Source organism: Globicephala melas, chromosome 15 (assembly GCF_963455315.2).
Source record: "Globicephala melas chromosome 15, mGloMel1.2, whole genome shotgun sequence".
NCBI lineage: Eukaryota > Metazoa > Chordata > Mammalia > Artiodactyla > Delphinidae > Globicephala > Globicephala melas.
Genome location: NC_083328.1, coordinates 3,440,161 through 3,451,875, shown reverse-complemented (window position 1 = coordinate 3,451,875; position 11,715 = coordinate 3,440,161). Strand labels below are relative to the sequence as shown.

At 62.7% G+C, this 11,715-nt stretch overlaps 1 protein-coding gene across 1 annotated transcript in view; it reads right to left on the bottom strand.

Moving 5' to 3' along the window:
• Positions 1 to 1,241: 1,241 nt before the first annotated feature.
• FOXK1 (forkhead box K1) overlaps positions 1,242 to 11,715 on the bottom strand; it is a 61,333-nt gene continuing 50,859 nt past the window's right edge. Inside the window, exons 3-9 of the mRNA XM_030846616.2 lie at positions 9,421 to 9,577; positions 8,818 to 8,964; positions 8,089 to 8,282; positions 6,689 to 6,855; positions 6,297 to 6,581; positions 5,236 to 5,460; positions 1,242 to 4,542 (exon numbers count right to left, since the gene is read on the bottom strand). Of these exons, the coding sequence (XP_030702476.2) occupies positions 4,274 to 4,542; positions 5,236 to 5,460; positions 6,297 to 6,581; positions 6,689 to 6,855; positions 8,089 to 8,282; positions 8,818 to 8,964; positions 9,421 to 9,577 (1,444 nt within the window). The 3' untranslated portion in view covers positions 1,242 to 4,273. The remainder of the gene's footprint in view (positions 4,543 to 5,235; positions 5,461 to 6,296; positions 6,582 to 6,688; positions 6,856 to 8,088; positions 8,283 to 8,817; positions 8,965 to 9,420; positions 9,578 to 11,715) is intronic.

Here is an 11,715-nt window from a genome sequence, read left to right as displayed (position 1 = left end):
GGTAAAAGAAAACCCAAGCAGCGGGGCCCCGGCAGGAAGGGCGGGCACACACGCAATGGCGGAGCTGTGTCCTGAGCACTTTGAACCCTAACGTGGGAAACAAGACCTCGAGAAAGGAACCTGGGAGATGAGAGTAGTTTCTAAAACATGGGGCAGCAACCTGAGGACACGGACAGAAACCACCGCTGTGCCCACCGCACCCCAGCCCCGGGCCGCCCTCCCTCCCTCTCGGGCCCTCCCGCCTTTACAGCAGCACGTGTGAATGGTTTAAATGATGCTCTCATTAAACACCATGGTCTCTTGGCGGAGGTATCACGAGGGCGGCTTCGAGCAGCCGTGGAGAAGCCACTTTCACTGTCAGCCACGCGGGGACGGGGCCTCGGTTTAGCGACTCTGGCCGTTTCTACTTGCAGAGCCTCGTGATCATCTTGGGTAACTTATTCTAGAACAAGCAGCGCACTGTTTACTCGGCACTGAAGCAAGGGGCGGCCGCCATGGTCTGTGGTGCCCGAAGCCCGTTCCCGGGGGCACGACGGTCCCTCATCCCAGATGACGCCATCCCAGGGCAGAGCAGAACTTGAGGCATTTGGAGAAAAACAGCTCATTCCCCTGCATCAACTGGAAGTCTAAAGCCTAAAAGCCCCGCGAACAAACCTCTCTTCTCTAACACGCTCTCACGTTTGGTCTGTTCTTTGTCTGCATAAAGGAAGAAACTGACCAAAGTAAAAAGCCAAAAAAAAAGTCTTTCTCCTCCTTCTGAACTCCAAGCGGCCAAAGAAAGGGGTTTCTGTCCAAGAGATCTCACAACACGCCCCAGGAGATGCACATCTCACTCGGAATGGTCCACGCAGAGCTACCTTTAGAGGAAGTAAGAGCATTAGCGGAACGATGTCTGCGACCTTGAACTAGTCTTTCGCCAGGACCAGTGAGGTCCAGAGAAGGGGCCAGGCAGCCCGGGGGCCCCCCACAAACCCATTCCCTTCCAGCTTGAGAATCACCGATGCACGTTTAGCAACTCAGAAATCCACTCTCACCAAACTCCCACAAACAGCAAACCCCCAACATGAACCAGCCAGGCCCTGGGAGGGAGACCGGAGGCCCCCCTGCAGCGAGCGAGTCAGAGACGACGGTGCCCGGCCTAGGGACCCGCCCCCCAGCACGACGCTGATCTCATGGGGAATGCAGGCAGAGACGACGGTGCCCGGCCTAGGGACCCGCCCCCCCCCCCCCCCCCGCCCCCCAGCACGACTCTCATCTCATGGGGAATGCAGGCTGTGTACCCTTTACGGACCTAAGAAGAAGTGAAGCGGGATAGACTGTCTGAGCACTGATCACAGGTTCTGCCCTCGACGGCGCTGTGTGACTGGGAGCTTCACGTGGAGAGAGAGCTGCAGGTGGCGGACGAGGGACACTCGGTGTTCACTCCGGCGCAGCTGATGAGCTCCTAGGTGCAGCCCTTCCCACTTCCGACGCTGGACCCAACTGTCTTGGGGGAGACGCTCAGCTGTTTAACAGCAGTGATTTCGTGACTTCCTTCCTGTGCAGAGCATGTTTCCCTGTATCTGGCACTGGTAAAGGTGCTGACTTGTCAAGCACAGCCAGACAGGTGGACCCAGGTACCCGGATAAAGAGGGAGCCGCCGTGACAAGAGGGGCCCAAGTGCCCCGCCCCGAGCTGCACCCGCCTGGCTGATCCTCTGCGCAGACCCCAGCCCCTGGGTGCCCTGAGGCTGCAGTGACACGACCATCAGGCCAGGTCGACTTGCTCGCGCTTCCTGTCCCAGTCTCAGCTGGCTCAGCCCACGCACCGCAGCGCATGCTTGTGGCGGGCCACGGCGCCGGGCCCTGAGGGCGGCAGCTCCGCTGTCGCTCTGGCCTGCTGCCCTTGCTCCCCTGGACGGGTCTGGCGGGGGGAGGGGGTGTGGAACCATCTGAGGACATCGGCGACCCTTCCGGCCGTGACATGCGTCTTCCCTGGGGAGCTGGCCACTCCTGGGCCCCCTGGCTACCAGCCCCAGGACAAGTGCTGGCAGGAGCCACGCATGCCATCTGGTCAGGTGACCAAAGGCCCATCCGGAAGCATACCGTGAGCCTGGAGTGGTAGGTCCCCCGAGGCCAGGCTCCACAGGGTCCCTTCTTCTCCTTCCCAGAAGGAGCAAAAAAGGAACAAGCTCTCCACGTGGCAGAATGTCACCGAAGGATACCCTGTCCTGTCTCCCTTCCGGTTCCGGTCACCCCCCTCCACTCCCTTCTCCCTGAACCACGGCCAGAATAAACAGTGGGATCGCCGCTGATAACAGACAGAAACCAAAGCAGCTCAGACGTCAGGAAAGCACAGGGTCAGGGCCAGACTGGCCAGACCAAGCAGCGAGGCCCGGGGCTGAGGGCGTCCAGTGGCCTCAGCTGTCCTGGGCGTCTGTCCTCCGTGGGGGGCGCCAGCTCTCCCGAGGAGGGCAGCTCGCGAGCAAAAGGCCCCTGCGGGAGGCCTGCGCGGCCCCGGGACCGAGCAGCAACGAAGGGGAAGGAAGCGATGGCCGCCCCGGAGCCCTGGCCGAGGACCCACGGGGGCCAGGCCCCCGGCGTCGGGGCGCCCGCCTTGGCCTCACTCGCTCTCACACTCGCCCACACACACCAGGCGCGGCCAAAGACACAGTCCACGCGACACAACACAGAACGTCAGCGGGTCGTGAGCGCCTCTCACCACCGGGCGGGAACGGGGCCGAGGCACCACCCCTCCCCGTCTTGGCCACGTCACAGGAGAGCTGCTTCCCACGTGGGGTTCAGCGCCGCGGACGCCGGACCAGGCGTTTCCCGGGCCAGGCATGCGGGGACAACCGCGACAGCTAGAGCACCTGGCCACACCTGGCCCTGCGGTGGCGCTGCCGTCGGGGCCCTGATGCGGACGGCGCTCCGTGAGGGAGGAACTGTTTCCACCGGGGCCCCTGGAGCTCGTGCGGAAGGTCCGACGCGGGGCGCCAGGCCAAGTTGAAAGCCACTTTTCAGAGACGTGCGTAACATTTCCTGAGAACGTGCTCCCAGCGAAGCTGAAGGCCTGCAGGCTCCCCCTGGTCTGCTCACGTCTCCGGGGGGCGCAGGGGGTCCCAATGAGCCGGCGCGAGCTGCGGGCCGAGCCCAAGGCCTCCGGCGCCGCGGGCAGCAGACACGGTTCCGATGGGAAACGCCAGGCAGGCTGTCGGGCAGTGAAGACACTGGAACCTGGGGATAAAGCCTGGTGAGCGGCCGCGTGGCAGCCGGCCATCAGAGTCACTGGGAAACGGGGGCCACTCGACGTGACAGTCCTGTCGAGCGGCCACCTCCTTCCCCCAAGGACCAGTGGCCGCATGTCCCCCGTGTGGCCGGGACGCAGGTCAGACGCTGCAGCCGCCGGCTCAGGTGGACCTTCGTGTGAACAACTTTCTGCCTTGAACACCAGTCCGGGAGGCCGTCAGTCTTTCTTGAAGTTAACAGACAGAGCGGCAGGTTTACTCTCCGTGGGATTAATGCCAGTAAGAAGTCCAGACCTACGGCCGCTAAACCATCTACAGATGAAAACCGCAAAAACAGATGATCCCTTCTGTGTCTGTCTCAGGTTGACGACGAAGCCTGAATTCCGTGTTTCAACAAAACCAGAAACATTTGGGGCCCAAAGCCAGACCAAGCCCCTCCCCTCCGTCCCATTAATGCCAATACTTTCTACGTCACTTTTAGGAGAAGAAACCATAGGACAGTCTGCAATCGGGCGGCGCTGCCTTTCTCTCGCCTCTTTCCAATCTCTTGCAAACAGGGCTGGATCCCCAGGCCTGTGCTCTCTTTTGGAGGCCCGTCTGCACCAGGCTGCATCTCTGTCCCGTCCTCGGGGCGACGGCTGCTCTGGGAGCCTGGCTCCTGTGCGGGGTCGGGGCCGCCTGGACGTGGTCCCGGAGACGCTGAGCTACCACCTTCTCCCCACGCCCTTGACGAAAGGCATGGGGAGAAAAGGTGCTGCTGGGGGGAGAAAGAAACGAAAACAAAGAATTCCCAGAACCGTACAATCAGCTGTCTGAACGTTTTTATGGGTTTTTGTTTTAAACCAGAGCAGGGGCAGGAGATAAGACGCCGGGAGGATGAGTGTGTCCGGGTGCACGTGGACGGTGGTGTCCTGCCCGTTTGGCACCGAGCTCGGTCCGCGTGGAGCCCTCTCATCTCGGTCCCGAGCGGCGGTGGTGTCGGCCGCCTTGGCCCAGCTCCGGAACTCCTTTTGGCGTGTGTCCCACTCCACCTCCACGCTGGCGACGTCACTCCCCGGTCCCGGGGCCCTGTGGGCCGGCGGCCGCAATCGCCCCGGCCTGCGTGGTCACAGTCCCCATGGGCTCCTCCACTCGGGACCTCTTGAGCTCGGGCTCCCCGGGGGGAGAAGCGGAGGCGCCGGTGGCGGCGGTGCTGGTGGCCGCCGCTGCTGCCGCTGCTGCCGGCTCCTCAGGCCCCACCTCGCGCACACGCGTGACCACCACCGGGGTGGATGAACTAGCCTGAGCCGCGAGGAGCTGCAGGGGGCTGGCGAGGGCTAGGGCGGAGGAGAAAGAGTCACGTTGGGAGGCCGGCTGGGAGCAGTGCCCGTCCGTCCTGAACACAGGCCAGCGTGGCCACACGAGGGCCGAGGGACGCAGGGGCCCAGCTCCCCGGCACGCTGGGCGCCTCTGGGCAAAGCCGGCAGCAGCGCTTGGCTGCCAGCCCCTCCCGGACCCCGGCCCACCCCCCGCCCCGGGGCCTCCGTCCCTGCCTCCTCCTTGCTGCTGCCTGTGTGCGGATCCCTCTAGAACCCCGCTGGCTCCGCCTCCCCCCGGCAGGGCCTGCCTGCACCAGGAGCTCCCCCCAGCCCTCCCCACACGCTCCTGCGTGGCGCTCAGGGTGCCAGTGCCTTGTCACTCCCCTCTCTGACCTCTGCCCCCCGCAGGGCCTGCCTGCACCAGGAGCTCCCCCCAGCCCTCCCCACACGCTCCTGCGTGGCGCTCAGGGTGCCAGTGCCTTGTCACTCCCCTCTCTGACCTCTGCCCCCGCAGGGCATGCGCCCCGTGAGCTGGGGGTTTTGCCCGTTCCCTCGGGGCCGCCCTGGCATCGCGCCCAGGGCCCGGCACACAGCAGGTGCTCGACAAACTGAACGGATGACCGCCTTAACTGGGAAAACGTTCTTGCTGCACTGGCCCTGGTCAAACCACACAGCCTAAGGCCAGGAAGTGGACGCCCGCCAGGGCCTCACCGTAAGCGCTGCCGGCTAGACTACTCGTGGGGACGGTGTGCTTGCCGTTCTGAGTGACGGCCCGGACCGGAAGGTGGTGCTGCCCGATGGTCACTGGTGTGGCCGGCTGCAGGATGGTGACCGTGTGTCCGGGGACCCCTGGGGCCATCTGGCTGGCCACCGTCTGGATCACTCGGCTGGCGGCAGGGATGGTGGCAAACGCGATGGTGGGCTTCTCTTCCAAGCCTGCGGGGGACAGCGTGCGTCAGAGCCACATTCATGGCACCCGCGGTGGCGCTCACAGGCGTCTCAGCCTGAGCCTGTCCACGTGGGGAAGGGGGCCCTGAAGCAGGGACACTGGGAAAAGACCCTGGTTCTCAACAGAAGACTTCCAGTGATGGAATGTTATGAAACAAGAGAAAAACAAGTAATAGGGCTTTAGGAAAAAATTTAAATACCTTGCGCTTTAACCAAAGCAAGTTTAATCTAAGAAAAAAAGCGTATCGTTTGGAATGAAAGGATTTGCACTTGGAGCCATAACTTAGTTTTCTTTCCCCAAAACGCATGTGTTGTTAGGACGGTCTTACAGAAGATGCAGCCGCTGAGCTCAGCCATCAGGGGCCAGTAGTGCCGCCTGATTCAAAAGCGCTCCCTCGAGGGTCTCTGACAGCACTGGTTGCATTTTCAACATTTACCTCATTAATTCCCTGGGATCCAGATTTCTAACTCAGGACTTTGTTTTTGACTTTGAACGCCTCCTAAGGACCCCTGCTGGGGGTTCTACAGGACTCTTCCTCCGATCCCAAGCTGAGGCCCCGTACCTAGTTCAGGGGCACCTGGGGGCGCTGGGCATCTGAGGTGCTGCGCACAGGGAGCAGCGTTTCAGAGGACAATCAGTGCTGCTTCATGGGACGCGCTTCCCGAAAAACAGGAGTGGGGCGGAGAGGCCGCAGCCCGGGAGCCACTGTCCCCCAGAGACAGCCTGGGCCCCACGCCTGGGCTCTGCAGCCCCCCGGCCCAAGCTGACGGCTCCACCTTCTGGAGACCCACGTCCCCGCCAAGGGACTGCGTGGCGGCGTTACCTCTAGCCTCGCTGCCCAGGTCCAGCACGGCCGTGCCCGCCGCTTCGTGGGCCGCCCCCGCCGAGGCCTGGCTGGTGAGGATGTAGCCGTTGGCAGAGCTGGCGGAGCTGGTGACCACCCTGAGCATGGTGACAGGGGGCGCCTGCTGCACCACGTGGATGGCGTGGCCCGAGGGCTGCTGGGCCGTCACTAGGGAAGCCGGCATGTAGGCGACGGGCTTGGCCACCAGATTGGGCGGTCGGGGCGGCACGGCCATGATCACCGGCTGGGCGCTGACAGGAGAGCCTGCGGAGGAGGATGCGGGTCAGCGGAGACCCCCGCGTGCCCCCTTCCTGCGTGGGGCGCGGCGCCGAGTTCCGCCACATCAGACCAGAGGGCAAGACCCTTCTTACCAGGTGCGCTTTGGGAATACCGATACTCGGGAACAGAAGCTAACTTTGCCCCAAAGTCAGGGTCATGCGGAATGGGTGAGCCCTCCCGGGACAGGCACTCTGGAGTCTGCAGGCCACTGGAACGTGGGGACATGAGCCCGGGGTGGGTGGGTGAAGCTGGGGCGCTCCTAGGAGTGGGGAGACAGGACCACAGCAGTGAGTACATACGACAAGAAACGAAGACGGCACTTATCAAAACAGGAGACGTCTCAACGCCCGTGCCCTACGTGCTGCCTTTGCCCAACTTTTCCTGATGCTCCTGTGTCCTCGCGAGGGGCTTCCGACCCTGGCACTCCGCCCGGTACACGTAACATCACCCAGCGTTCGAAGGCCCAGCGGAGGCCACGATCCAGAGCGTCTACCTCCTGAAGGCCCGGGCCGGCCTCCCAGGAAAGCGGCTCGGGCTTCCGGGTGAAAAACAGCAGCTTTGCTGGGATGGGCACCAACCTCCCCCGGGACAAATCGACACCCGGAGAGCAAAGCACACGCTGGGAGCCCAGCCGTTCTGTCTCGCACAGATAGCAATCCACAGAGCACTTGGCCTGGGTCTGAAATCGAGCATCTTGCCCGGCTCCTGCCCAGAGCACTGCCGGGATGGGCTGGACAGCAAGACTGTCCCCGATGCAGGCCTAGCGGCCTCACCTGACTGCTCTGACGCTCAACCTGGCGGCCACCGGGTCACTCTCCGGCCCTCACGTCTGTGGCGGCCCCGACCCCCCATCGGGGCCCGTCTAATCCGGCTTTGCTCCTCCACCCGCAGCACAGGCACCCCTGCCTTCTCTCCCTGAGACGTGGCGTGTGCCAAGCTCCGGCTGAGCTCTCCTCCTGGCCTGGGGCTCCCTTCCCGAGCCCCACCGCCCCAGTGCAAGTTCCACCAGCACAAGAGCAGGTTCCCAGCGGCCAGTGTGACCTTGAGGACGGCCCCCTTACAGACACTCTTTACGCGGGGTTCCCTGGGTAGCGCTGGGCACGCAGCGCAGGCCCCGTCACTATTGCCAGCTGGCCGGCGGGCTTGTCTACACGTGACAAGCAGTGTTGGTCACGGGGTTGAACTGTGTCCCCCAAAGACATGCCGGGGTCCTACCCTCCAGGGCCTCAGAAGGGGGCCTTACTTGGGGACAGGGCCTGTAAGAGGTGGTCGAGTCAGGTGAGCGGGAGGGGGCCCTCGTCCGCCTCCGTTCCTCCGTTTCCCCCCATTCCCACCGTGCATCATGCCAGCGTCCGAGAGCCAACGTGGATGGCCAGCTGCCGCGCCTGCTCACGCCCTGTCACAGGACTGGCCGGGTCGGAGCCGGTCTCCCCAAAATCCAGTGAAGAGCTTTGAGTGGCCACGGCCCCGGGGTGGAGGGGCGGGGACTTACCTGGATGACAGCGGCCCGAAGGGGGTGCGGAAGCAGGAGACGCCCCGCTGCCTCCGCTTCCGGAACGCCTGCTCCACGAGCTTGGCCTCGGAGGCGGGGTCTATCCGCCAAAAGGACCCCTTCCCGGGCTCCTCCTGGGAGCGAGGGACCTTAATGAAGTAGCGGTTCAGAGAGAGGTTGTGGCGGATGGAATTCTGTGGGCAAAGCAGAGGGAGTCACTGGTCACGGCGGGTCAGACCCGAGCACAGCAGCCGGGAGAGCACGGCCCCAGGTCCGGCCGGAGAGGCCTCCTCGGGGGCGGGGGCAGCTCACTGGGGAAGGACAGGGGTTTCACAGTGGTTTTTCTTGTGAAAATTCAGCACAGGCTCACGACCACCCCTGACACAGGAAGCGAAACGTAAGGACAAACGCTGGCCTGGGAGACGCCCAGCTCAGAGCTCGTGCTGAATCAACCAGCCAACGGGACAGAGTGGCCACGGAGGAGGCCTGAGCGGCTGTGACACGCTGGCTGTGGCCAAGGCCGGCGACGGTCTTGTGAACCCACACAAGAAACCGTCTGGAAAGAGCGGGGACAGCGTGTTTCCAAGTTAGCTCAGGAGAAGCTGGTGCACCCAGCGTGGGAACGTTTCCGGACCCAAGAGGGTGCTCACTCTGGACACGACACGGCCGTCCGGGGAACGAGCCCCCAGCCCCCGGGGGTCGTGGAGTCGGGGCCCGGGCACACCGCACCTGCCAGCCCTTGTCGGCCGTCCGGTAGTAGGGGTAATGCTTGGTGATGTGTGCATAGATGCCGCTCAGCGTCAGCTGCCGGTCCTGTGCCGAGGAGATGGCCTGCACGATCAGCTGTGCGTAGGAGTACGGCGGCTTCGACTCGTCCTGAGGACACAGCCAGCGTGCGGTTAGCCCGGAGAGACGTTTCTGGTCCGACCTCCCCCGCCCCAGGCCACCTGCTCACAGAGAAAACCCTCCAGTGAGTGCGCAGATCTGCAGGGTATCCGCTAAAACCAGTCCCCACGACCTCCTCTGGTTTAATCCATGCGGTTTAAGCTAGGAAGAGCTGTGTCTCCCTCATGGGGGTAAAAGTTAGGCTTATTCATAGTTTAATTCTGAAATTTCTCACCTCCTCTGCAAACTGATTTAAAAACAGTTGTCAGATGGGAACGAACTAAGACAAGGCTGTAAGGCGAGAGCCTGACATTCTTCTCAGAGACTGTAATTACGCTCGGAGCCATCCCGTCCCCGTGGACGGGACGAGGGGAGGACGAGGGAGGGAGGGGCAGGGACGCCAGCACCCCACGCCCGGTCACTGGCCAACGCGCCGAGGGCTGAGACCTTGGGGCTGTCCCCTCCGGACGCGTCGGCCTGCTGCTCCGAGGCGGCCTTCGCGGCAAACTCTGCCGCCAGCTGCAGGTCCGAGGTCACGTTCTGGACGAAGCGGTAGCTGGAGGACCCGGCCCCTCGGGGGCTGGCCGGGCAGGAGTTGGGGACGCTGCGGAGAGAAAGGACACATCCTGAGCTCTGACCCTGAGCCGAGGAGGTGGGCCCGGTGCTACAGGACGCCCGGACCCCCGGACGGCACGGGTGGCCGGAGCTCATGGCACTGCCCCATCCCCACTGTCCTGACACCGCACCGAGGGCGGCCAGGGGACTTGGGCAGGTGGCGGCCACACGATGGCGCCCGAGGAGAGGCCAGGACGCGGGGAAGCACAGTGCCCGCCTCCCCGACCGGTTCCCAGGCCCGCGGCGCCCACCCTCACGGTCGCCGCCTCAACCCACGGGTCCCGGGGTGGGGGGAGGGGAGCTCCTCTCCGGTTGGAAGCTGCAGACCAATCGGTGGGCGGGAAACATCGGGGCTCCCACTCCCAGTCTCAGCCCGCACGGCCTGACCCGTCTGTGGTCTGTGCCCGCTGCCCTGCAGCTGGCACAGCGGGGCCCGCCAGCCACGCGCATGGCCCAGTTCCTGCTAACAAGGTGGACCGCGGCCTTCAAGCCACGTCGGAATTCTGATTCTGTAAGTTACAAGTATTCACAAGCTCTGAAAGTGGGTCCCAAACCCAGGTAAAAAGTGTCCCTGCTGAGAGCTGACAGACAACGCGGGGTTGCCCCCCTCCTTCTGCCCATCCCCGCCTGCCCGCATCCACCAGCACCCCCGGAAGTCACCTTCCATGCTCCCAACGTGCCCAGGCATTCCCGCCATTGTCCGAATGACAAGACGCCCCCCAAATCCCCACAAGTCAAGCTCATGTGAAAGCTCTTTGTGCCACTTTCCCGGACACACACGCAGAGCCTCGTCTCCGGCTGGGCTGCCGTCACTGGCTTCCCTGCCCAGCTCCTCAGAGGGGGGAGCCGTCTGTGGCTTTGAAGGAGGGGCTCAGGAGATGGTTAGTAAACACGGGAAGGGAAGAACGAAAAAATAAAACACTGGCAGCTCATATGAATGGTGAATTCCACTACAGTCAGTAATTACCCCTTTTTGGTCAGGAATCTGCAACCTATGTAGAAATTTTAAGGAACCTTTTTTTTTTTTTTGAGAATTCTTGTTCTCCTCTCCCCTAGACTCCCCAAACATGGAGACAGTAAGTCCTGTGAGTATAGAAATTTTAACCAACGACCGACCGTAAGGTAGGATGCAGTATAAACGCAGCTCTTTCTGAACTTCATTTTGAACGAAACATACAAAACCCCAGCTTATAAAGTAAGGTAGGACGGGAGAGGAAGCATCTTACTAGTAACACGCTCACACACTCAGCATCAGGTCTTCCAAATGCATCCACCTGGGGACCAAATGCCATGGCACACGGTGGTTCAATGAAGGTGCAACCCTGATGGGGGCTGGGGGGAGGAGGTCCCTGAAGACTCTCTGCCCTGCTTCCTCCAACGACGTGGTGCTGCAGGACGTGCCAGCACAGAAGCGCCGGTTCGCCAGCTCCAGTCCCAGACACGTTCAGCGCCCCTTCTGGACTTGCACACAAGTGAACCGAAACACCACGCCTGGCCCATGCTCTGACCACAGGGGGCGAGAACCGTCCCCCGAAAACACACTGGCCTCAGGACAGATCAGGAAACGTCCAGGTTGGTGGAAACAGACAGTGCAGGGCTTATCTGGGAAAACCTCGCTGACATCTGACCTGTGTGACCCACGGGGCACCCTGACCAGTGCAGACGACAGACAGCGACTTCTGGGCTTGGGCACCGGGGAGCCATGGCCTGTCCCAAGTCCATATTTTGGAAAAGATCATAGAACATTTATATCTAACTCTCAGAAAGCAAAGCCCAGAGAGAAGTCTGTCGTTCCCACAGAATGATTTCTAGTGGAAATAATGAACAGCGGGCTCGCAAACGGGAGGAGAGGCCGGGCAGCTCCACGCCACTTTCTACGACGTGCGCCAGCTTGTGCTGACAAACCCTTCCTGGGGAAGCGTCCGCGGGGACAGGGCACCGCTGATGCCCAGAGGGCCCAGCAGGCCCAGCCTGGAGAACGTGCGTTCGCGCACACCACCGCACAGACCTCAATAAACCCCATTCAGCCGTCACTGCAGGCTGGCCTCGGCCCAGAGGGCTGTGCCTGGTACCCAGCCACCCTGGCGTCACATGCCCGGAGGGAAGGAGCAGAGGTGGAAGGAGGTG